This window comes from Trematomus bernacchii, unplaced genomic scaffold (assembly GCF_902827165.1).
Source record: "Trematomus bernacchii unplaced genomic scaffold, fTreBer1.1, whole genome shotgun sequence".
Lineage (NCBI taxonomy): Eukaryota > Metazoa > Chordata > Actinopteri > Perciformes > Nototheniidae > Trematomus > Trematomus bernacchii.
In genome coordinates, this window is record NW_022987771.1 from 4,050,795 (window position 1) to 4,078,393 (window position 27,599).

The following is a 27,599-nucleotide window of genomic DNA, read 5'->3' on the forward strand; positions in this document are numbered from 1 at the left end:
AGAGTATTTCTTAAAAATGTCACAGTATATTATGTCATGAAGAAAGTCAAAATATGCCGTAAAAAAGTCATAGTATAGTATTTCATAAAATAGTTATAGTATGGTATGTAATGAAAAAGTTGTATGGTATGTACTGTAATGAAAACTCACAGTATCATAAAATAGTCACAATATAGTGTGTTATAAAATAGTCATAGTGTAGTGTGTTATAAAAGATCCTCTATCTATCCATCTATCTTCACCACTCGCTATCAAACACACCTTTTATTTCCAAGCAGGAGATTTGTGAGGGAAAACAAACAGAAGTCACTTCAGGAAACACATTTTCACTTCAATGTTTTTATTTATCGCGCAACATGAAACAATATTGTGGGGTTTTTACCACATACACTATGTATTCACATAATACACCATACAGCTACAAAGAGAGAGAGACTGAACAAAAACACTTTTTTTTTTTACATACTGCATCCTTGACATGAAAAATAAAGAACCAAGAACAATCCTAAAACTCAGAAAGGAATGTAGCTGCCGTTGTGTAGGTTCATCTTTTTTTATCGTACGGGGCCAGAGTCCAAGTCTCAAAATTCAGAGAGTTCAACAATTAAATTACGTGTCCTTTAAAAGTGGGCCATACACAGTGAGATGTAAATCTGTGTGTGTGTGTGTGTGTGTGTGTGTGAATGTGTGAGACAAAATATACAAGGTGTGAGGAATAAAAAGAGGGGGTGAGTAGAGGAAGTGCATGAACAGGGAGAGGAAGGGAGGTTCTTGTTTTGATCAAAACATCTTCAGTTAGTACAACATTTCAAGAGCCTTTGGTTCTTGCGCTGCACCAAGCCCGGATAACAGTCTTCATTATGATTCTAAATCTTACCCTAGTTTTAATGACTTCAAGTACAATATGCAATGAATATTAATCAGAGAATATGAGCTGTTTGAGCGCCCCCCCCTGGCCTCACAAAGAGATGTACATTTGTAGCATCGTAACAAAAGACTTTTCACAAAGTCAGCACCGGGGCAGCTTCCCCTCATGTGAAACTGCTTGAATCAAAAGTATACTTCTCCTGACATTTGAAGAGCTCAGAAAAATATTTGTGGTATCATTTTTCCCCTTGCAATTTTTTGAACACAGTGAATTTCAAGGTGTAGCTTCATAGCACCAGCTTACCAACCCCCAAATCTCAGAACCATAGAAATGTACAAAGTTATTAAGATATCACATACACTGTATCCTCAGCACCAATCGTTAGGCAAGTGTGTGTGTGTCTGTGTGTGTCTGTGTGTGTAATGTGGGCCATGCATTAGGGCTAAAGAGTAAAATTGCACCAGTGAAACTACCGTTGTTCATGATTTTTGATCAATTGTTACAAGCTAAACACCGGGGCGTCATGATTTTTATGCCAAGTTCATACGTACTAGTATGCGAGCTATAGTAGATAATCGTAGATACGTTCAAACACGCAGGGAGGCCGTCTCTTTCCTGATAGGCTAACACAACTGACAAAGATACCCGGGCTTATTACTGGCTAAAACATCGCCCACTGATCCCCTCGGACTGACTGTATATCCCTTACACCCCCCCCTCTGGATGTGGTCCTGCACATGATCCACGGTAAAAATGAATAAAGGGAAACTCTTCTGATATTCGGGGGGGGGGGGAAACGTTTGAAAGAGAGATGAGAAGATGGATGTAACTCTCAATTCTGTACGCAGCTAGTTAGCTTAGCTTAGCATTAAGATAGGAAACAGCTAGCATGGCCTCTATAAACGTATAAAGCTACATTGGTTCATCCAAAACAGGAGTTTGTTCCTGTCAGTGTTACACTCTGAACTAAGATGATTGTATTTGTTTGTTCTTTGTGGTAAAAATGGAGTTGTTTCAAATACACCAAATGATTTAAGTCGTTAGCTTTCTTTTAAAAAGACAAAATGCACGACTAAAAGCATTTGAAACCTATTGTAGAATAACCATGACAGTTGTCCATCCTTATGCTAAGATAAGTTTGCTCGAGCTCCATATCTAACATCTCATCTTCTCATCTAACTCTGAAACAAAGTGAACAGGCAGATTTCCCATAATGTCACACTGCTCCTTTAAACCACAAACTGCTCCAATCAGATGTACGGCTCCCTTTTAAGATGTTTAAACACAATTAAAAAAGTGTTAACTTAAAGTAAGTTCTCTCCTGGGTTTTTAATACCTACTTATACTTGTTGTAGGCATGACGGTGTGGTCACTATGGGGGGAACCTCCAGTTGTTTCAAGTGAAGTGTAGTTTCATGCTAGGTTATGAGTTAGTTTGATAGAGGGAGGGGTCTCTGTCAGTCGACATGCTGACGAGGGGTACAGTACTAAGGAAAGCAAACAGCAGTGTTACTAAGCACACATTTACACACAACACACGTGTTGCTCACTGTTGTTGAGGGCTGTCAGAGACTTCAAAATACCCCCCTGTCATTCATGGTTTAGTTACTATCCTCACCAGTTAAATAATCTTACCTAAATATTTTAATATTTACATTTTTATCTCTCTCTTGAGAAAAAAAACAAAAGAACAAAAAAACTAAGCTTCAAGTTGTCAATAATCGGCTCTTTCTTTTCGTCATTAAAATCAAGATTAAAAGTGCTTTTATAAATCTTTTCTTCTCTATGTACAATTTGTATTAGCTATATAAAAAAACAAAGACGAAAAAAAAAACATCAAAGACAATCATTATCATCATCACCATGTAGTAATAAATAAGAGTACAAAATAAAAAAAGGAGGTTTCAAATGAGTGTGTCTCGGCCCTCAGTAGCACGTTGTGATTGTGACCGGTGTCTCTGCAGAGAGGACAGAGCTGGAGACGCTCAGAGAGGTAACACCGCCCCCCCCCAGCATCCAGGAGTTAGCCTGTTCCCAAATCTATTACTCGCTCACTTTCATTGCAAGTCAACCATGTGACCGTTTGAATTCAAATGGATCACGTGGTTGCTGCCTGAAATCTAAAAGGAGTGATTCTATCCATCAGGTAGTCTCTCTCTTTGGCTTTTCTCTCCCACGCACCCTGGCATTTGAGTCATTTTCAGATTCAATGCACTTGGCGCCAACTCCTAGAAGCGACAGTCGTTTGTTTCCAAGGTTTCCTTTGAGCTCTTTCTATTGCTCTGTCAATGGTTTACTACTTATGCACCAAATGATTTTTCTCAGCCATAATAGACTGCATAAAAGCACCTCAAAATAAACCAGAGACTCCCACTTTGATTAACAGGCTCTGTGGTGCCTGCTGAAGGACGCACCCACTCCCCCCCCCCCCCCCCCCCCCTCTGCTCGAAGATGACAGCACCATGCAGAGGGAAGGCCCTTCACAGTAAATCAAGTTTGATAGGAGAGCACCAGAGTGTGTAGGAGCACCACTATCAGGTCTGAAGCAAACCCAGGAGGGGCATCTCTAGACGTTATTCACATTTGTGCCACAAGTGGACAACTTTTACCTCTAGCTGCATTTCAAAGGCCCATGCACGGTCAGCAGGAAGGGAGCGAGACCCCCCCCCCCCTGCTGGCGGTGGATGGGTAAAGCAGCAATGCAAGGCTCGAATGGTACTTGCAGGATGTTTGTACACACCGCTTTGACACTGCTGCCCTCTAGAGCTTACACAGAGAGATGCTCACCACTACTTGAATGTAATAGGAAGAAAACGTGTGCCACCAGTTCTGTCTCTGTGCGGTAGAAGTTGCAGATCTGGGTCAAGTGGCATTTGCTAAAAGGTGTCACTTATTTCAGCCTCTGTGGGGCAACAGATGTGTAAAGTGACAGGAACAAATGGCAAGCAAACGACGACTTTGCACAAATGACAAATGTCTCGAAGCATTACATCATCACTCTGCCTCTGGGCAAAATCAATTCACTTGCCAACGCTATTTGAGCCAGATTAGAGTCAGAGCACCGAAGCACAGCATCAAGTGCCATGAAGAGTAGCCGAAGGAATGAGAATCGATCAGAGCTGGAAGTTGAGCACCAGTCGGAAAAAGCTGGAGGGGTGTAGAAGAGGAGGAGCACGTCATCTAACGGCAAGTCAAGCAGCAACTTTCTGTCCGAATTTGGGTTCAAATGTCAATTGTTCTAACCTGGGCATTGTTTCCTTGTTTTTGCATGGCAGTGCTTGATTTAGATTGACTTGTTTTAGAGTGCTAGGGGATCAACAGCAAAACCAAGCGCTGCTCTTCAGCTCGAACATCAAAGACGCAGCCTTTTCATGTGTCCTACTTCTTACTGCGACCACATCAAAAAGGTCAACATTAAAGTCCAATTGTTTGTGCAAATACAACTGTTATTTCCACTACACTGCTTTGACAGCAGAAACCACTTCTATTGATCAGACAACAACAGAACATGTTCTTGTTGCACATTATGCTAGGAAAATGGAAATGGTGAAAATTTGAAGCAAATACCAAGATAAAGTATTTGCAAGTGCCAGGTAATAGCAAATATAATATAATGTATTCGACAAAAGTGCTGCTGGTGCACTGAATCATTCCAGGTAATGACATTTGAATATTAAACACAGTAGGGAAGTTGATAACAATTGCAATGATCTTTTATCGAAGTCTAAACTGCCTTGAATTCAAAGATACGTATCTGATAGGTATCTAAGGCTTTGTACACATATGTACGGATGATTACTTTGCGCGTTTCTTGCTAGGCAGATCGTGTCTCCTCCTCTAGGTACAGCTGGAAGTTTGACAAGAACCAAGACAAATCGGAAACAGAGACAAAAGGTTACACGTTTTCCAAACACAGAAAAAGCAAATGTCTGACGGACTCAGACTGATTGATTTAAAAAAATACATAACCAAAAAAAACAAACAATCACATCATTAATAATAACATTAATGAAAACAGCAATAATAAAAAAAAACAAGTCTTCATTATAATAATACCTGTAATAACAACATTGACAGTAACAATAGCAATCATAATAATATTGATAATAATAGCAATAATTCGAATCATTAAAATTCTATGAACAAGAAAAAGCAAATGGAGTTCCTCTCCGGGGACGAGAGAGGCAGAGCACCACAGGCAGCGTGTCGGAAACACCTGCCTGACATGAGGTAAAAAACAATAAAAACATCCCCTCCTCCAAGTGGACTGTGAAGGGGGGGGGGAGATGCCAGACTGCAGGACGGCTGAGAGACATTCATCCACCCTGCGCTGCTCCACCGTCAGTGTGTGTGAACGTCCGCCCTCAGACAAAGTGGCTGTAGGGCCCAGTGAGGCGGGTGAAGGCATAGGGAGACACAGTCACCATGGAGGAGGTGTGGCAAGTGGGGGCTAACCGCGTCACCGGCCCCTCCCTCTTGTCTTTAGATTGTCCCGGTCCTGGGCTGGCGCCGGCCGCCGTCGTCCCCCACTTGCGCTTCTTCGAGAGCGCCTTGATCTCCTCCTGCGAGAGGCCGAGCAGCGCGCCCTCCTGCTGCCGCTGCCGCGCCCGCTCCGCCAGCAGCTTCATCTTGGTCTCCCAGATGGCCAGGCCGTGGTTGGGCTGGTTCAGGTTCTTGTGCTGGTAGAAGACCAGGGAGATGCGCGTGGGGTGGGAGCGATCGGGCTTTTTGAGCGGAGTGGTGGCGTGCAGCTCCCGCCGAGCGCACTCGATCAGGATGGAGCCGTGGGTCGGGGCGACCGCCACACCCCCGATGTTGTTGTCCAGGAAGTTGTGCTCGCTGTCGGACCACTCGTCCTCCTCGCGGCCCTTGTTGCTCTCGGCGTCGCTCTCTGCGCGGCCGGGGTTCCAGCACGCCTGATCCGACTGCTGCAGGGCGTCGGGGAAAAGGCGGCCCTCGGGGGCGGGGGACGGCGTGCTGCCCGCCAGCGAACCTCCGCACGACTTCCACGATTTCTCCTGCAGCCCGAGGGGAGTGGGACACCGACTCTCCCCCGTCTTGGACCAGATCTTGTCGGGGTAAGCTCCTGCGGGGTTGCTGTGCTTCAAACCGGGGATGAACGCCGGCCCCATGGCCCACGGGTTGGGCTGAGGGCTGGGGGCCGGGCTGGGCCAGTGCTGAGGTGTTCCCGGACGGGGAGACCCCTGGTGGATGTTACCCGGGAGTGCTGGGACGAGATGAGGGGACGGAGATGGAGAGGGGGGTATCTGGAGTGATGGCGACGGGGCAGGGGATGCCATCCGGGGGTTTAAGCCGGGGTAGGACGTCCACTGCTGGGGGAACGGCTGCTGCTTGTCGGGGGTCATCAGCGAGGCCTCGGGGGCGATCCTCCCATTGAGCTTGTGCCCAGGCCAGGGGGCCGGCTGGGGGGTGGTGCTCGGTGTGTTAGCCTGGCTCTGCATCGGGTTCTCATACACCGGCATGTCCATAGGCTCCTGTTTGATGAGCGGCGTGCCTCTGTTGGAGGAGTCGGAGCAGACGGAGGAGGGGCGGGACTGGGTGTAGTCCGCAGGCTGGATGTAAGCGCTGTGGTTCGGGTGGTTGGCGAGCTCGGGGGGGTTCGGGTAGGACTGCGCCAGCCGGGCCTGGAGACTCTGAACATCCGGCTTAGTGTCCACCGGGACAGGAGTGCCGCCTTGTTTGGGCAAAGAGCCGTTTCGACCCTCGTAGGTCCTCAGCTTGGGGCGGAAAAGTGCATTGGGGGGGTAGTTGTAGTAGCCATAGTGCATTGCGGGCAGATTGGGGTGGAAACCGTTGACGGGGTCGAGTGCAGAGGGCTGGCCGGTGGGGGGGGGGGCCTCCCCTTGCATAGTAGGCAGGGTGGGGGTACCTGCTGTTGAAGGGGTCTGCTGCCTGCACAGGGTATCCATCCATTGATCCGTTGAAGGGCTCCTTCTTGATGTTGGGCTTCACCTCTTGTTTTATAATTGCTGAAAGTTTAAAACACAAGACAAGGTCAAAACAAAACAAACTTCAAATGCATTTCAGTTTGTAATTGTTTGAGCTTTCTTTTTAGTGTTAATGAAATACTTTACAATCTTTGCAAGGTTCTAATCGATTCCCACTCAAATAACTTACTGCAACAAAGCTACCCTGGATTGAGGAAGAGCCTTTATTTGTTGTATAAAATCACCATTTTGGGAGAGATGAAATACATCTTTATTCAACAAATGTACTTTTGTATTTCACAAAGCTCTTCAGTTATCTAAAATGAAACAATATCTACAAAGCCACCGCTGGAATCTAATAGTAATATATAATATATGGTGCGAAAAGAAAGCAAAAATGCTGTGCAGCGCTCTGATATCATGAATGAATCTTAGTAGTACTATGACTTTTAATTTGGGTTAACTTTCCATTCTCACTGGTCCATGTTTTACTGTCTTTTTTACTGTTTTGCTTTAATTTTACATTTTTCATTTTATTTTATTTAAAATTGCTTTATTTTAACCTATTTTAATTTCTTGTCAGCTTTAATTTAAGGGAATTTCATTAGGATCACTGTATGTGTTATCTTGTTCTGTATTTATTGTAATATTGTTGTGTTTTCTTCTTGTTCTGTAAAGCACTTTGGGCTGCTTTGTGCATGAAAGGTGCTCTACAAATAAAGTGTATTATTATTATTATTATTCCTTACAGCCCTACTGAACATCTGCTCAAACGACAATTTCATTCATGAGTACCAAAACATCATCTTACCTTTATTGCCTGGGGGGTGAGGGGACCCCGTGACGCAGACCTCTGTCTTCACCACGGTTTTCTCCGGCGTCTCCCCCGCCTGCTGCAGGAGTTTGTTCTTCTTCTTCTCTGAGTTTGCCTTCTTGGCCTCCAGGCGGCGCTGTCGGCAGGACTTGGCCGGTTCGGGCAGTTTGCGCACCGGTCGTGGGAAAGCCTGCAGCATGTGGATGGCTCCCGTCTTCATCTTCATCCGCTGCCCCTCCTCGCTGCCAAACTCGTCCGTGGGAGAGATCCTGTAGAGAGGCAACACGTGCAGCTGCTCGTCCTCAGGGACACCCTTCACCGCGCGGTTGTCCTCCTTCGTCAACGTACACACCTAAAACACAGAGAGAGGGAGAGTAGATTAAACTATGAATCTCTTTTGCTTTACTAAAACCACCAGACTCAGGGACAGCTTCATCCCACAGGCCATCAGACTGTTAAACACCGGAACTTTTGAAACAACATCCATGACATTCACCTGTTTGCAACTTATTTTCTCCAGGTACAGGGATGGGGAGGGTGTTTGACTGTATGTATCGATGTATATGTATGTGTATGTGTATATATGTATATGTGTATGTGTGTGTGTGTGTGTGTGTGTGTGTGTATGTATATGTGTATGTGTGTTTATGTATATGTGTAAATGTATATATGTCAATCAACAAGTAAAGCAGATTAATAATAATAATAACAATAATAATAATAATGATAACTATTTATAGATTATAAATAAATAATTTAGGGACAAGGGGGTGAGATTGAATAAATGATACTTCTTCTCACTCCTTTTCGAACACTAGATGTGGGACTGTTTATGTTGCTAATGCTGTTATTGTTGTTGTTGTAAATGTCACTTTGTTTTGTTTTCTCTTACATGACTATGCACTGCAAACATTTTTGTTTTTGTAATTATTTATTTTACTTGTTCGAAATAAAATGTATCAATCAATCAATATATATCAATATTCCAATTACTAGTATATAGACTATTCTGCACAATTTCCATTATATTTTATTTACTTGCACTATTATCAGTGTTATTGTGTTGCACTGTTGGAGGAGCCTGGGACCTAAGACTTGCATTGTCATAACTCCACTGGAGCTATGCACACATGACTATAAAAGCCTTGAATCTTGAAAACGTATGCATTCGTCCCACATAGGGGACATTTACGTTACAGCAAAAGTGAAAGACAAAAAATAAAACACTATTAGATGAAGGGCATGCATAATAATATTTAAAATGAAAAAGTTTCCAATTTACAAAGTAAACATAAAACATAGAAGCTAGATAACAGAGGTAAAATGATACATTACTTACAGATTCTTGTTACAGTAATAACATTGTATTATACTCTTAATTCATCTCAAAATACCCTGACATTTGTCGTGATCTTACCACTGTGCAGCCGTTGTACAGGTTGTGCTGGTCCTTGTGAGCGTGTGCACAGAAGTCCATGCACGCGGTGACTCCGGAGAACGGCCGGCCTTCCTTCAGTCCCAGCCGGCACTCTGGAGCCTTGGACTCTGTCAGGCACTGAGGGAGAGGACAGAGTTTATTACACATATCTGCAGACACCTTATATCCTCTCTTTCACAGTTTAAGCTGCTCATGTCTCGCCCTGCTGATCAGGTTAAGCTTTCTATTTTATAATAAGCCGTCTTTATACTTGTCTAATTTATTGCTGCTACAGTACATTCCCATTTGAACAAGTGTTTATGTTTATTGCTATGTTCTAATGGTGAGTATTGTATGTACCGTTGCTGTCCTTAGAAAAGCCAAAGTAAATGTTTCCCCCGGGTGAACAATAAAGTCTATCTAATCTAATTTCCTCACATTCATTCAAGATAAACACACAAAGGAGCACTTCAGAGGTGTGACACATTGTAAAAGTAAATGTCTTAGACCCCATTTACACGGAAACACATACGAAACGCAAACAAACCGAATACGATAACAAAAAAGTATTCCGTTCGCTCGGGAGCGCTGGAGACGCTGTAGTACATATGCCGGGCCTGTAAGTGGCGCTGCTGCCGCCACAAAATACACCAAAAGCAGCGAGGAAGACCCCCGAGCATGGTTGCCATGGTTGCCCTTCTGTTTATGCCCCGCGGTGGATTTAGCAACATGTAGTTCATGTAGTTCTCCATGTCCACTTGTTGCTGATGGTTGTGGAGCTGTAGATTTTGCACTAACATCTGTAGCATGGTCAGTAGCTACTGACCATGCTACAGCAGTGAGCAGGAGAGGCGGGGCTATGGCTTCATCGTTATCAGGAAATGATCGTATATAGGGCGTACACACGGAGCCGTTTGGCCCCCCAGAGCGTTCCGTTTGCAGATCTATCCACCTTGGGACCCGTTATCGTTTGCGGGGTCCGTTTCCGCGTTTCCGTTACGGCCTCGTGTGAACGAACGGGCTATACGAAAGAGAAAAGTAGCGGATACAACCGTTTGCGTTCTCGTATAAACAGCACATTAGTCTTTTTGCAAAGATGCAAGAAGTGTTATTACCAAACAATATGCCAACTCTGGATTAATAAAGTATATATCTATCTATCTATCATGTGAACGTCTTGAGGATTCTACTCATTGTGTGTGAGGACGATTATAAGTGTAGTTGTTTGCGGTAGACATGTGTTACTGTTTAAAAACTATGGTTGGTACTTGCTACGAATTGAACTGTTAATGTTGTTGTACCGAACTATCACTGAAACTTTTAGCAGTGAGTCGTTTTCTATCAATTACCTAATCATCGTAGCTCTAATTATGACCTGTTGCTTTTTGGGAAACTGTGTGTTCAGCATTCGTTGACTGTGTTAATACACAAGGTTTTTTTAGTTTTTTAAATGAGAATAGTTTACAGAAGCTACAAGAGGGCACATTGTTACCTCAGTCCCCTCCAGATCATTTGTTATGCCTTAAAATAAATGGAAAGAAAGTATTCTTGCACTGAACCTTAACTTTTGAATACCGTGACCCCCCAAGTATTTGACTTTCCAACTCACCTGGTTGCTGTATGCCTGCGGAGCCAGCTGCTTGTACAGAGGAGCCAGTTCTGTCGCCAGGTGCTGAAGGTTAAGCCCCAGTTTGTCCTCCTGAAGAGCACACACACAGATCAGAACCACACAGGTACACTTTACAAAACATGTACACTTTACAAAACATGTTCTTTTGTGTATAGCGCATGGTGGAAAGGAGCAGGGAGAAGAACATCTTATTTTACCTGCCCCTTACCATAAAAAAGTAAAATAAAAGCAATATTCTTTCAGTCACAGTTGCTTACACATACTGAAACATAAAACCAGAACACACTCAAAAGTCAACTTCAGGTCTTAATAATAATAATACATTTTATTTTTAGGCGCCTTTCAAACACAAACAGGAAATCATGGAGGAGACAATCAAGTGGACACAAATGAAACATATAATGGGGAGCACTACAGTGAGTAGGCAGATTTGAACAGGTGGGTTTTTAATTGGGATTTGAATATGGTGATTGTGTCTGACTGTCGGATGTGCGGGGGGACCCGAGGTCTTAGGGGTCTTCTGTTTCTGTCTTATCATGTCATTGTGTATTTTGGTTTATTTTTGTCATTGCTATTACTGTAATGGTCTTTTTATGATATTATCATTATTGTTTTGTCATAATTGTTTTGCTTTTTTAGATAGCACCTGCATTTGTACTCTTGTATTTTCTCCTGTTATTGTGCTGTGTGGGAAAAACCAATAAATAACTTCCTACTGTCTAATTACGCTTTCTTTATATATTTTCTTAAACATAAAAATGTTCTTACAGCCCTTTAAATCATTCGGCAAAGAATTCCACTTCTTTACGCCAACTACAGTAGTACGTGCAAACTGATGCTTGAAGTTAAAACAAACCACAAAGCCACAGAGATATAACGTTTACCCAAGACAACAAGTGACTAAAGTGTGAAATAAAATGAGTACCTGTTCAGGGCGCTCTCCTTGCAGCCTGAACTTGCGCGGGGTTTTGCTGCGGGCGTACTTGCAGCCGTTGAAGTACATACTCCAGGAGCACCCGAAGGAGAAGGAAGCGCCGCAGGTCTCCATGTCTTTACCCTGACACGCACAGGTCCGACTGCAGGGGGAGACAGGGAGCACGCTCTCAGGGTTAGGCAAGGCAAGTTTATTTATACAGCACTTTTCAACACAAGGCAATTCAAAGTGCTTTACAAAAATGAAAGACATTAAGGGGATAAAACACATTAGAAACCTTAAAAAGCAAAGATAATAAAACATGAATAACACAGGTACATGAATAGAAGTTACAGTGCAGTGTAAGATGTGAATAGTTCAATTAAACGCAGCGGGAAAAAGAAAGTCTTCAGCCTGGATTTAAAAGTAGTCAGAGTTGCAGCGGACCTGCAGGTTTCTGGGAGTTTGTTCCAGATATTTGACAATACCCTGAACCAAATTCTCACATTCCTCTAACCCCTAGTCTTCCCGTGAAGTTACAGTTCTTTTGACGGTTCGCTAACCTTTTTATATTCCTTTCATTCTTCTCTTTCAATCATTTTGCATCCCCAGACAATGCATTTCCCCCTATTTTACTGTTACCCAAACCCATCTTTGACCTTTAAACCACTTTTCTTTTCAATTCCCAGAATTAGGATATTTAAACCTGTTTTAATGCATAAATGATAGAATAGAATAGGAGGGATGAAACCCTCTGTAATGGTCACACATGCAGAGCACACAGCACACACAGTGAAATGTGTTCTCTGCTTTTAACCCATCCTAGCCGGGCTGGCTCCGGCCTATATAGCTGAACTCCTCCAGCGCTACACCCCAGCCAGAGCTTTAAGGTCTGCTGACCAGCTGTTGCTGATAGTGCCCAAGACCAGGCTCAAAACCCGAGGGCACCGAGCCTTCGCAGCAGCTGGCCCGAGGCTCTGGAACACTCTGCCCCTCCATGTGAGGTCGGCCCAGACCCTAGGGGTTTTTAAATCTACTCTTAAGACACACTTCTTCTCTCTGGCCTTCTAGTTAGAGCGGAGCACGACTCCTGACTTTTCCCTGTGTTTTTTTTTTTAAATATCTGTTTATTATCTTTTATTGTGATTATAGAAATGTGTTTTTATGTGATTGTAGTTATTACATGTACAGCACTTTGGCCCGACCAAAAATCGCTTTTAAATGTGCTTTATAAATGTGCTTTATAAATAAACCTTGATTTGATTTGATTAGAACCAGGAGTCTAGTACTAGGAGCAGTGGGCAGCTATTGTACAGCGCCCGGGGAGCAATGGGAGTGAGGGGGGAAGGGGGGTGTCCAGTGCCTTGCTCAAGGGCACCACGACAGGGCAGGAGGTGAACTTGGACCTCTACAAGTAGCAGTCCACACTCCATATTTTAGGTCTGGTCGGGGACTTGAACCGGCGACCCTACGGCTCCCAGTCCAAGCCCCTACTGACTGAGCCACTGCCGGACAATGATGTGTAACCTGTGCATGTTTTACATCCTGGGAACATTCTGTTTTAACTGGGCTGAGTGGGATGTAACAACATGGCAGAGAGAAATGTCTAAAGGGAATTTAGGGAAAAGAATGACACAACTTTTTTTGTTTTGTAATTTTCTGCTTTTCTAATTCATTTTATTGCATTTTGTGTCTTTGTATCTGTTTATGTTTGTTTGTTTGTATGCTATAGTTTTTTTTAAATGGTACAGCGTGCTTCAGTATTTAGAAAAGCGCTAAATGCAATTGAATATGATTATATCAGGAGTGCAAATACAAGCTCTTATTCACTGAATCTAAAGTGTAATTGTTTTTGAACTGATATGTAAATTATCTGGTGAATTTCTGGCAGTTACTTCTTAGAAGTGTCATAAAACACATATATTTACTTTATCTTCTATGTATATATGTGTGTAAGACAAACAGATACAAGTTGACCTCATATATGATCAGTTCATCAGCTTATACAGTTTGAAAGTAGAGTAATAACCGAGTGTGGCAGTAGTTGGTGAAGGCTTGCTGTAACAGGTTAAACAAGGGTGTGTTCAAAATGCATAGCTTTTTGGAAAAACTAGTTCCCGTCAACGTTCCGTTTTGTGTATTCATACATCATTTAAAGGTGGGGTAGGTAAGTTTGAGAAACCGGCTCGAGTTCGCTAGAATTTGAAAATACACAGCCGGAACAAATCTGCCACTTCCTTACAGAGCCCCTCCTCCAACACACACGAACGCGCACATGACCAATGAGGGCACGAGATAAGTTTGTGCACAGATGGAAGGCTGACAGGCAGGTAGGCCATCCAGTTATTTTAGCCGGGCCGGCTAAAATGATTGGTCGTGCTTTTTACAGTATTACAGCTTCCACAGATGACATTTTTTTATGGATTTTTTGTCAAAGCACTTAAGATATTCATTGCTATCGGGATGTTAAGAGCATTCCATGGAATATAACAAAAAGTGTATCTCGAGCCGGTTTCTCAAACTTACATACCCTACCTTTAAAAGGTCAAATGTGGCTTGTTTTGGAATGACTTTTCATTGTCACAGACCCTTATTAGGGAGCATTTGGACCCCCATCTCATAAGGTTTTATCCATGAAACTTACATATTATAAGTTGTATATTACAATATGTAAGTTAACTTTTTTCGCTATTTCTTGTTTTTGTAATCTTCTTAGGGTGTGGGAGGTCATTTAGCCTTTTTAAACTAGTTTTAACATCACATATTCTGTACAGAAGCTCATGAAGTTGCACTCGTCCACTCAAATACATAAGAAAAATGTTTTCGCATACTTCCACTCTTGTCTTAGGTCCAAAAAGTTCTTATTAGGATGCCAAGAAAAACACTTAAAATGCAGGTGCAGTTAAAACACAGAAATACATGCAACCCCTCTGCTCTCTGCACATTCACACACATGTATATTATAAACCAGGGGTGTCCAAAGTTTTTCACTGAGGGCCACATACAGAAACGTATTCGAAGGGCTGGGCCACTCCCTAGAGGAGAGGTTTATGGCCTCATAAGTTCAGTTAGAAGTCAGCAAAATCAATCAAATGTAGGTAAATGATGCTTGTTACTTGAATATGCTTTAAGAAAAATAAACAGCCGACATCACAGCTCTCCAGAGGGTTTCATTTATTTTGATGGCAGCTCATCCCTTAAAACAGACGCCTCAGATTGCTTATAAGTGGAAATATGAAGAGGTGTATTTCAAGGTTGTTATGTAAATAAGTCATTGGGCTTTTTTTATCAACTTGTTAGAACATATTTTTTACTTTAATTGACTTAATTTATTGGAAATTGGGCTTATTAACACATGAACACTACTGAGTAATATATGTTTACAGATGTATTTAAGAAGTACAATACAAGACAAGCTCAAGTTTCATTCATTCATTGGGCCGTATAACATTATACTTTTTGAATTTGATGAGGGCCGATTCAAAATGGCTCGCGGGCCGCATTTGGCCCCCAGGCCGTAGTTTAGACACCCCTGTTATAAACCCAAAGCGTGTCAGAGAGCACCGAGACGCTACTCACTCGTCGTTGAGGCCGCAGCGCCGGCTGGTGGCATTTCCGTACTGAGTGAGGGTGTTGCTGAGCTCCTGGTACAGCTGGTCAGCGAGACCCCGCTGCACCCCCTCCCACGCCATGATGAGGATGATGATGTGGGCGTTCTCACAGTGGTGTCCGGCACGGTGACGCACCAAACACAGCAGCTTCTCCGTCTCACCGCTACGACGAATCACCTGACAGGAAGCAGAGGATTGTAATTATTTTGCTTTAAAGGTCACATATTTTACTGTTTTTCATCAATATATTATAGGTCTCAGATATATACAGAACATGTCTCTGAAGTGTTTGGCTCCAAACACCAAACAGATCATTGCAGCATCCCATAATCCCCTCTGTTTCAGCCCTGTTTCAAAAGTGCTGATTCTCTGTCTGTTACTTTAGATGAAAATAAGGAGCCCCTCCCCACGCCCCTCTGAGAGATATTTGGTTAAAAAGAACACAATGGTGCTCTTGGAGGAGATTCAGGTGATAGGGGGGGGGGGGGGGGGTTACCTTGGTTGGTGATTGGCTAATGGTTACACAAGCCAAACAAACATTATGACATCACAAAGTGGCCAAAATCTGATCAGGTCATTTTCAGACAGGTTTTTATATAAATGGATCAGGACAAAAAGTGAGAGAATCTTTTTTCCTGAAACTTTCAGAGTCTCTTTACACAGAGGGGACACATGTTGATGTAGAAGAGACATGAAGAAGAGGGGACACGTGTTGATGTAGAAGAGACATGAAGAAGAGGGGACACATGTTGATGTAGAAGAGACATGAAGAAGAGGGGACACATGTTGATGTAGAAGAGACATGAAGAAGAGGGGACACATGTTGATGTAGAAGAGACATGAAGAAGAGGGGACACATGTTGATGTAGAAGAGACATGAAGAAGAGGGGACACATGTTGATGTAGAAGAGACATGAACAAGAGGGGACACATGTTGATGTAGAAGAGACATGAACAAGTGGATTTTGCATAATAGGTGACCTTTAAGTCATTCAGGAGAGGTTAGGTTAAAGCAAAACTTGTATTTGTGCTCATTAAATTAGCTTATTCTTAATTTGAATATAGAATTACAAACTTACAACTTGAATCAGATTCTGAAAAACCTTTATTAATGTCCTTGGGGAAATTCAGATGGAAAAGCAGCAACAGCAGTTCACTCAAGGATAATGAGAATATAAATAAAGTAACAGTATAAATATAACTAACAAGAGGAGGAATAGGTCAAATAGGGAGTAGTTCACATGGTATGCATGATCATTTGCTTGTGATTATTGTGTTAGCAACAAACATTACTCGATGTCCTGTGCATTTGAAAGACACAATGACAAACAGGTGATGTTACACAGCTTTTTGAAAGGATATCTGACACCTTTACTGAAATCTGACCTGCTGTGGTCACCGGATCCCAGTCCCAAATGTGCTTCTGACGCTTTACGTTGAATAAATGAGGAAGCTGAACAATGTACGGATAACGTATTTAAGCCACCTAGAAAAAGACCCACGTAAAAGAACATCTAAATCGGCTTTCATGTACGCAAAAATGGAAATATTTTCCCTGCTTTACCTTAAATACGGACAGTTATTAAGTCTATTCTTCTGACTCAAGCCGTGATCTATGCTCTCGCCAATAACACCACCACCAGACTCAATAAAATAAATAAGACTTGTATTCTGCAGAACATGGGAGTTACTTGTCTTGTTAGTTTGTGTGAATTTGGTGTTTCAAACGGTTGGTTCAGATCCATCAAAGTGATTAAATAACACAAACTAACCCAAATATGGAGGCAGCGGTAGACCAGCAACTCCTATAGTTTGTGTTTGAATCTTGTAGCGTTCAAAAGCGCTTCAATAATGGCTTCAGTTGCTCTTTGGCAGCAAGGTTAAGCTGTGAAAGTATTCTATATATAACATACTCTTGAACTGATATGGTTTTCTGTAGGTGGGCCTTTAAATTAGGTGGTTCAAATACTTTTTGCAGCTGCCCCTGTCCACGGCAGTTTTTCTTTTTTACAATCTTTGCTTATACAAAGAAAGATAAATGACTGTTAATAAGTGTAAAGAGAGGGGGGTGTATTATCCCCACACCCCCCCCTCTTTATGTCTCCAACACCAACACTCAGCAGGACGGCTGTTTTGAATCCATAAAGCCATTAGCAGGGTGTGTCAGGGGTGACACCTGAGGGGGAGGCCTCCTGCTTCTTTACTCACTGTGGGTGACAAACCTGTCTAGGTGTCTCCCCAGGACACACACACACACACACACACACACACACACACACACACCACACACACACACACACACACACACACACACACACACACACACACACACACACACACACACACACACACACACACACACACACACACACACACACACACACACACACACACACACACAGCTGTTGTTGATTGGCTGCCATTGTTGTCGGATGGGACAAAGTCCAACAAAATCATGTTCTCTCACTTGAAAACAGGATTTGGCTGAGTTTTTGACAGACTGTCACAACTGTGTTTTTGAGAGTTAAAGGCCAGTATTTTAAAATGGAAATGTAATAAAAGGAATAAGACGAGACAATACTATGGCTCCCAAAACTGGTGCTTCATAATCCGACGTCCCAGAAACCTCACCATCTCTGTCAAAACCTCAAACCCATGTTAGATGTGATGCTGCTTACCCATTTAGCAATAGGACATCCATGTGAGCTCTTCCCCTCTCGGCCTGTGTAAACCACCTTCTCGACCCGGACGGCATCTCCTTTCTCTCCGTACCTGCACAAGAGCAACAATACAATTCAGTGTTATTAAAGTTCATCCACAGCGGCAACTATTTTTATAATCTGTTAAAGTAATGTTTCATATAAAGACGGCTATTTTTAATTTCAAATACATGAAGATGTGCTGTTTCTCTGTGTGTATTATCATATAAACTTAATATCTTTTGACATTAAAAAGACATCACTTTGGAGTTAAACTGGGATAGACATTGCTCACTATAAGTGTCAGTTTAAAGATGAGGAAAATAATACTTCATCATATCCAATTTGCACTCAAACACAAGAAAACTGAAAAATACTGAAAAACAAGTAACCAGCAATATGGATCTGTGCTCCATGAATGTACTTACAACCAAATAAAACCTTAAAAACATGTGCAAAACTAGCCTGCATTTCACAGTTCAAACTGTTTAAATATTGGCACTCAATAACAGGAACAGCTACAGATGAGACTGACTGTGTCATACTGTATATGTTTCCTTTTAGGAAGGTTATATTTAAACGCATACTTGTTTTACATTGTGGACGCAGTGGCACATCACAGCCAAACCCAGAAGAAATGGGTGTGAAAAATGCAATTTGTAACACCTGCAAGTCCACATTTCAGGGTGAAGCAGCAACCTTAGAGTAAGGTTTTGACAACAAACTAAAACCTTCCGTGTTTTGGGATTTTGAATGCTTTATTATGACCCAACATTTGAAGTAAAGTCATTACAAAATCGTGTGTATGCTGTCAATTATTGTCAAGTCAAACTCTTAAAAAAATCAGACAAGAAAAGTAAATCAGTGCATCTCTGCTGCAATATGAGACATAATCACATTTTTATAGGATATCAATGATTCCTATTGGTCATCACCGACCTCCTCACAAGTGTTTGTTATGTGTTAAGCGAGGTGGTCTAAGTCTGTGTTATTATTTCAGTGTGTGGAAGTAGGACTGTATGCCAGCCCTGACAGAGACAGGTGTGTTCACGAGGCTCTGCTGAGATTCACACTAACACGGCACAGAGAACCAGAACCCACGAGACCCGAAGCGACGCCAAGAGGAACATTTCTCTCCTGGTGTTTGTGTCCACGTGTGCCTGCATGAGCTTTTTAGTGCACACATAACATCTATTTACATTTGTTTTGTTTGTCTGGGACTGTGAACACCTGCTTGAGCTAATAATTGATTGGGGAGAGAATATTTAAAGGGACAGTTCACCCAAAAGAAACAAAATGTTCCCTCCTTACCTACAGTGCTTTTATCAATCTAGATTGTTTTGGTGTGAGTTCGGCTGTAGAGATGTCTGCCTTTCCTCCAATATATTGTAACTAGAGGGCACTGGGGTGCTCAAACTGCCAAAGGAAATACATTTAAATCTCAAAAGCTATTTCACTTTCTGTTAAACCTGATCAAGATAATCCACAGATGTTGTTGTGAGAATTTGAATGTAGAAAAAACCGTTTTCTGGACTGTTGAAAAGCAATCCCTTCTCTAAGGACTATATTGAGTTGGGTGTCAAAACATACTTTTAATTCTTAGCATTTGAAGGCTGATGTGGCTGATGTGTTGTTTATTTGAGTGATTGAGCTATTGCGTTAACGTTTATATGTGTTTTTTATTTGTGATTTTGGCTACTTGCTCTTGTCTGTACAGCAAGTTGCCTCGTAAATAAATGTGACTTCTTTCTCATCTCTGTGCAGAAGGAGCATGCAGCTTCTCGTGGATGAGAGGCTTGTCCCAGTGCAAGATGAGACAGCTGTGAGGTGAGATATCTCAGGTTAGCTTCTTGTCTATGAGTAGATGCACAATAACACAACAAGAACAAGTTCCAACATGAAATTGATCACAACAAGCTCTGTGGATAATCTTGTGTAACACGTCATGATTTCTGGAAAGATACATTGCTTTTGAGTTTTTAAAATGTATGTTTTTGGTGTTTTGAACAACACAAGCTGAGTGCCATATAGTTACATTACATTTGAGAGGCAGTAGATATCTCTAAAAGTTGGCAACACACAACAAAACAATCTACATCGATAGAAAACACTACAGTTAACAGGAAGACCTTTTGAAATCATAATGTTCTGGAGAAAAGACAAATGTACAACATAACAAATAATCTTGCATTATTGTCCGTGAGTGGTGATTTGATTGCGTGAGTGTAGTTCAGTACAAAGAAAATAGTTCCTACATGAAACCTCTCAAAACAAGTCCAAGAACTCACTACAAAACAATCCAGAGTCATTAATAGCACTATGAGGCTGAAGACCTTTCTTCTTGCCGCTGCTTCAAATTGAACAATTCATATTGAAGAAGATTCAACTTATTGTCATTACGTAGTACAGGTACTATGTAACGAAACGGTTTCTCTGCATTTGACCCATCCTAGTGTTAGGAGCAGTGGGCTGCCATTATGTACGGCGCCCGGGGAGCAGTGTAGGGAACGGTGCCTTGCTCAGGGACACCTCGGTAGCACTTTCATTTCATTTCAAACCTTTATTTATCCAGGTTGTATCCCATTGAGATTATTGATCTCTTTTTCAAGGGAGACCTGCTCAAGTAGGTTCCACATGAAACATTAAAAACATAAACAGAATAACAAAAGGACATCGTACAGCATCATTACAGGGATTACAATTTACATAACTATCCACATGAACAGGTACCAACAGCTTCCGATTGAGTAGCATCCAACCGAGCTTTAAAAACATTTAGTGGCACCAGATTGCTCAGTTTCCATTTCAATTGCAGACTATTCCAAGACAGTGGAGTTGCGCATCTAAATGCTATCTTCCCTAAGACAGTCCTAGCAGTTGGCACATTTAATAAAACCACAGCATGCGATCTCAGGCAGTAGCCACTTACAATTCGCCGTGAGATCAGGGAGCAGATGTAGGATGGAAGTTTCCCTAACATGGCTTTATATATAAAAATGGTTGGTCTTTCCGGGACTTGAACTGGTGACCTTCCAGTTGCCAAGCCAAGTCCCTATGGACTTCGCCACCGCCCCTTATATCTTCCACTGCACTGTAACTTTAATTTTAGTATTTTATACCTGTGTTATTTGATATTAGCATGTTTTACGTTTATTTTATTGTCTGCTTCAGTGACTGTTTTGAAATGACATTTGATAATGTGTTTCCGCTTCACTATTTCTTAATGTTAATCTCTTTTAATTGCCTTGTGTTGAAAGTTGCTATATAAATAGAATTGCATTGCCTTAAAAGTGAGAGGGAAAACACATTGTTCTTCATTTTCTTGATTTTAAAGCTCCGTAACTATTATTCCCGATGGTGCATGTGTGTATATGTCCTAGAAAGACAAGGTAAACTTAACTAATGTGCATTTAAAAAAGAGGAATAGTTTGGGCGAAAACTAAAAGGTACCATGGGGTCAGGTTAGAATTTTCCAAAGGGGGGTTCGTTTAGCATGAAACACTTGAATTGACTAAAGGATAAGTTTAAAAAGAAAGTAGAAAGAAAGTGAGGTCATAGATAACTATTTCTGAGAGTCGGACCTAAACATTTCAGATGAGTGTATCTCACACTGCACTGTAACTTTTATTCATGTGCCTTTGTTATTCATGTTTTATTATCTTTGCTTTTAAATGAGTGTTTTTAAATGCCATTTCATAATATGCTTCTTAATGCTCCTAATGTCTTCCAGTTTTGTAAAGCACTTTGAATTGCCTTGTGTTGAAAGGTGCTGTATAAATAAACTTGCCTTGCCTATTTCTCGAGGTCTGCTGTTAGAGTGTGGGGGTGTTGAGGTCAGAGGTTACATTGGGTTTGGGGGGGGGAGGGGTCAGAAGTAGTCAGTTTTGCACACGGCTCAGATCGGGTCTCCTGCCTGCTAGATACCTGCCATTGTGAAACCCTGATCTGATGTGACAGTGAGCACCAGGGGCTACAGCTGAATGGGACGCACCCCGAGGTGGCTCAGAGAGGGGGCTGCTGGGGGGGGGTCAAAGGTCGGCTGGGGACATTGTGGCCTGAACATCTTATGTCATCTCTCAAACAACTGAGAGTGGGGTTTCTCCCCCCCTCTCACTCTCTATAATGACTCAGTGGTCCTCTCAGTGAATAGCAGCCAAATGTGGATTCAGTTCAACGATCACTACTGTTGACATGAAGCTTAACACAATGTGGCATCCTTTAATTAAAGAAAGATTTGGAACAAGCTGTTTCTGTTTTAGGGTTTCAAATAACAGACACCATGAGGTATATTCATAAAGTTAAGGGAAGACTTTTTATTTGGTAAGAGAAAGTTGGGTTACATGGATTCTCAATTTCAAACACCCACTTCATTAAAGTCTAAAAGGTTACGTCTATTTTATTTAAAAGCACTAAGCCTGCCTGTTCATTAAGTGTGGTATCAATGAATGAATAAACCAGAGTATTACTTCTGTAAGTACATTTTCGTGGTGAAATCACTATATTTGGTTCTCAAAATAAAGAACAACTATTCTTTTGAGGCATTACATGTTCGGCTATGAAGGGTTAATGGAGTATTTCCCTCACAAAAGAATCATTATATATACATGTTTCACCCTGTGTTCATGAAGACAATGAAGAATCAAAAGGTCTTAATGGCTTGAAGTAATTGTCGTTTCAAAACATTACTTTTTCAAAAACACTTGATAGTTTAATGTTTAAAACACTTTGGACGTGTAGATGGCTGCCTGTGTTAAAACTGTTTAAGCTGAAGTGTTTGGAAAAGTCATTTGTTTGCGAAGTAGTGAGCGGATGAATGAGACTTGGATTATGCTGCACGAGTTGTGGGGGAGTTTCTAAAAGGATGTTTTGATACAGTTTGCAATTATTCATTTAGACTTGTTCTCCTTTGTTTGGTGAAGAATAATGACCGCAGAGCCATGAGATAAAAAGCAAAACAGGGTGAGTAATTGATGAACAAATGGACGTGAAATATGACTTAAACCAAGTTATGAAATATAAAACAACCCTTCATGTAAGATCAAGCACTGATGCTGTGATTAATCCAGTGATTAATCCAGAATGCACTCTGGTTATTAAAATGACCAGCTGGGAGCTCTCTGGTTTCTCCCCCTAAATTAAATAAATACTAATCCTACTGGATGAAGATCAAGCAGCTAATCTCAATCTGTCTTTCTACCACCAAGTCTGCAGATGCTCAGAGTATAAAGTGACAACAGCTCATTGGACTTATTGGTTTGGAGAGCTGTGCAGATCGTGTTGTGTATGTGACATCGATTCAATTAGAGTCCTGACCAGAGGTTGCGCTAGACTTTTTTGCAGCCCTTAATTTTGACGGACAGGATCGTAAAATTCCAGGATCTTAAAATTCCAGTATTACCCGTCGGCCTTTACACAACTCTGACGAGGGGGGGGGTTGAACTGTCAACCGGGGGGTGGGCGCACGCTCGTGAACTGTTAGCGCCGTGTTATGCATGCCCACCGCACCTCACGGGAGTGCGCACAGCGTAAAGCAAATACTCGCTAACATTTCAATGATTTGTTCGGCAAAGTTAGGTTTGGAAACATTTCCTTTTTGGCGGGCATGCATAACACGGCATAACACCGGAGCCTCGCTGCAGGGAAGCTTTGGCGCTGTTCCGAGTTTGTTCTAATCTGTCAAAATGACGGACTGCTTTCAGATTTTTCCGTCAAAACATACGTCATAGACGGAAAATATTTGGTTAACGCGACCTCTGGTCCTGACGGTTAATGCTGAATGAAATCATCATTTACCAAAAACATCACATAGATTTTTACCTTCAATTTGACTATTGGATTATTTGATTAATCTGCTTTGAATGTACATTCTTTGCATCAAAAACAACAAATGTCAGTCTTAATTTATATTAAAGGGCCCATGTCATGCTTTTCCGGTTATTACCCGTCCCCTTGTGTGTTATGAAGGTTTTTCTGCATGTAAACGGTCTGCAGAGTCACAAACCCTCAAAGTACACCCTGTAGCGAGTAAAACTCTAACACAGAAAAGACCTGTCTATGCTGCCCCAGAACGCCTCGTTGGAGTTTTCTCATGTTCCATTGTTTGCTTCCTGGGTTCTGTGACGTGTGAACACCCAAATCAACAACAAATGACCGGATTGGCCCAAATGGACCAATCCGCGGAGCACCTCACACACCAGGATCCCTTGGCTAACTAACAGGGAGTCCCCATTGACTTGCATAGAGCTCCCTGAACGCTGGTAATAGACGAGTTGGGATCGTGGAGAAATGCTCTCCGCAGACCCATTCTCACAGCGTTATAAACCTTTTTCTTACTCAATATCAAGCCACACTTATTGTTTTTACTTCGGCTGTGAGTGTTTGTGTGTGGTCAGGATGAGTTTCGCTTGTTCTCGCTGTATCGCCGACCCGGAAACCTGTCCGCTCCTCGCAGCAACGAGCCTCGCAACGTCCCGACCAATCAGAGCACACTGGGCTCACAGGGAGGTAGGGGGCAGGAGCTCCAACAAGCCGTTTAGGACAGAGAGTGAATACCTGGTGAATACACATACTATACAGAGATGCTGTTTGAGAAACCAATGTGATTTTGGAGAATTGCACAATTTAAATATATTCTAGTAGACCTCAACAATGGAATTATGATCAGTAGAAATGGCCATGACATGGGACCTTTAATGACTGAACAAAACTCTAAATAGGAAATGCACCATTTCTATCACAAATGTTTGTATTTATCACTACTGTATATTTTTGTATTCATTTTTTGGGATAATTTTATTTTGAATGACTGAGTCTGGGTTTGAATACTCTACCTTTAAAATGTCAATATGTTACAAAGTTGTATTTCTTATAAAACGGGAACAATTCCAAAAAATACATCAAAATAATACATTAATAATAATAAATACATACAAAATAAAAATAAAATTAAGGATGTATGTTATAATATAAGTATAAATATAAATGACAAATATATATATAAAACAGCTTACAAAATATGAGCAGTATGAAAAGTAGGATGAGAGTGTAGTAGTATATATATATACAGTAGAGTAGAAATGTAATATACTATGGAGCTGGTATAAATAAAGACAGTAGAATATAAACACTACAGACATCTTCTTTCTCTGTGATTGGATTTGAGTCCTGCCTCATTCCTCTCATTGTCATCTGCTGCTTTCCTTGCTTGAGATATTTGTGATGATGCTGATGTTTCCTGTTTCTCCTGCTGGATTCTGGGTCATGGATCCCCTAAGGACAACATGTGAGGAGGAGGAGGAAGAGGAGGGAGAGCATGTGGGAGGAAGATAAAAAGAGGAGAGGGAAAGACTCACCTTGTCTCCATCAGATCTCTTATTGAAGCTACAGTAGGTCCAGATCCCAGGTGATTGTAGTACGGCCCTTCATCTTTCTCGAGGATTTGTTCTAGAAACAGGGACAGTAAAGGGTGAGAAAACTGTAATGTAATATAATTCACTATATTCGACAGATCACAATAATATACGCCTCAAATCTGTATTTACTAGTGCCTGGATAGAGTTCATATGTATCAGTAAAAGTACTTTGACTTCAAATCAAGAATATAGTGTGTCTGTATATAATCAAATCTCAGTTGGTGTAAAACAAAAATTCAAAGGCTTTTGCGATTTATTTTTAGACAGACTCTAAGACATCCTCTTTGTAGCTGAAGACACATCGTCTTTGAGAAGCGTGAGAACGTGCAACTGATTGCAACATCTAGTTCACACACATACTGTACACACATGAACACACATGAACACACAGAGTGCAGGGTGTGGTGTTTGTGTGTGTGTGAGTGTGTGTGTGTGAGTGTGTGTGTAGACACTTTGTAAAGCAGAAGCTTTTTGAGGTAGTGATGAATGAGAGTTTGTGCGAGTGTTGTTGTGAGGGAGTGAGGGTGTGTCTCTGTGAGCGCTGTCTGCATCTGTGTTTATATTGTGTAGTATGTGTGTGTGTGCGCGTGTGTGTGTGTGTGTGACTGCTTTAGACCGTTGTCCTACATGCCTCTGTGGTTGTAGACCACGTCCTCTTTGTATGTGATACTACGCAGCTGAATGTTCACTACATTTAGGCCAGCAACTAACTAATAGTTTATTTGGTTGATGAATTGATCAATTGTCTATAAAACATCATAACATTTCGAAAATGTGTTTTCCAAAGCCTGAGATGACATCCTAAAATGTCTCTGGATTGTCCACAACGAAAGACAATCAGTATACAGTCATAAAGAAGTAAAGAAATCAGAAAATATTGACATTTAATAAGCTAGAATCAAGGAATGTTTAGGAATGTCTATAAGGAAATATATTTTCAACAGTTTGTGGTTAATAAATTCACAGCTGATCGATTCATCTTCACAGAACTACCTACATTACATTCCTAATGGATTTTAAATGTCCCATCTTTGCAAGTCAACTAAAGCGGCGTTGCTCTGGCTCCTGTGCACGGCACTTCTTTATCATACACTCTCTGGATAACAGCATGAGCTAAATGCTCTAGACTTAAATGCTCTTTACTATCAGCTGATTGTCTGGAGAGTGTATGTGCAGGAAGTGTTGTGTGTGTGTGTGTGTGTGTGTGTGTGTGTGTGTGTGTGTGTGTGTGTGTGTGTGTGTGTGTGTGTGTGTGTGTGTGTGTGTGTGTGTGTGTGTGTGTGTGTGTGTGGCTCAGAGGCAATATGAGGTCACATTCCCCTGTTGGTGCAGGAGGCAGCAGGGTGTGGCTCAGGGCAGGAAGTGGAGGAGTCACTAAATCCTAGCCTGGAAATCTGATGTGTGTGTGTGTGTGTGTGTGTGTGTGTGTGTGTGTGTGTGTGTGTGTGTGTGTGTGTGTGTGTGTGTGTGTGTGTGTGTGTGTGTGTGTGTGTGTGTGGGTGCGCACATCATGGCTGTTTCCTGTATCTGTGTGTTGGAGGCAGTCTCATTACAGCATTGAGTTATGCTGAAGGGAGTTGACAGGGGTGTGTGACCAAGCTTTACTATGAAGACTTGTTTTCTGCTCTAAGGAACACCACACAGCTGCTCTCCTCCTCCTGTGCACCCTCTTCAATGTTAAAGGTCTATTTAACAGACATTAAAGGTGGGGTAGGTAAGTTTGAGAAACCGGCTCGAGATCGCTAGAATTAGAAAATACACAGCCGGAAAAAATCTGCCACTTCCTTACAGAGCCCCTCCTCCAACACACATGAACGCGCACATGACCAATGAGGGCACGAGATAAGTTTGTGCACAGATGGAAGGCTGACAGGCAGGTAGGCCATCCAGTTATTTTAGCCGGGCCGGCTCAGATGATTGGTCGTGCTTTTTACAGTACTGCAGCTTCCACAGATGACATTTTTTAATGGATTTTTTGTCAAAGCACTTAAGATATTCATTGCTATCGGGATGTTAAGAGCATTCCATGGAATATAACAAAAAGTGTATCTCGAGCCGGTTTCTCAAACTTACCTACCCCACCTTTAAGTAATACTTTATACCCAAAATAATCATTTGTATATTAACTACCCTGTGTCACCAAGAACTCTTTAAGAAAAAGTTGTGTTCTCACATGCCTTCACATGCATCAAATCATTGAAATTCATACAAAGTCTTGGCGTATTGAAGTAAATCAGGGCTGTGTTTTATCAAAACTATATTGAAATGTTGAATACAAAGTCCCACA

General features: G+C 41.8%; 1 protein-coding gene across 1 annotated transcript in view; it reads right to left on the reverse strand.

Annotated features, from left to right (window-relative positions):
• Positions 1–323: 323 nt before the first annotated feature.
• tet3 (tet methylcytosine dioxygenase 3) overlaps positions 324–27,599 on the reverse strand; it is a 50,867-nt gene continuing 23,591 nt past the window's right edge. Inside the window, 9 exon segments of the mRNA XM_034148830.1 lie at positions 324–6,723; positions 6,725–6,858; positions 7,628–7,982; positions 9,048–9,185; positions 10,657–10,746; positions 11,603–11,753; positions 15,170–15,378; positions 17,880–17,973; positions 25,253–25,343. Of these exon segments, the coding sequence (XP_034004721.1) occupies positions 5,233–6,723; positions 6,725–6,858; positions 7,628–7,982; positions 9,048–9,185; positions 10,657–10,746; positions 11,603–11,753; positions 15,170–15,378; positions 17,880–17,973; positions 25,253–25,343 (2,753 nt within the window). The 3' untranslated portion in view covers positions 324–5,232.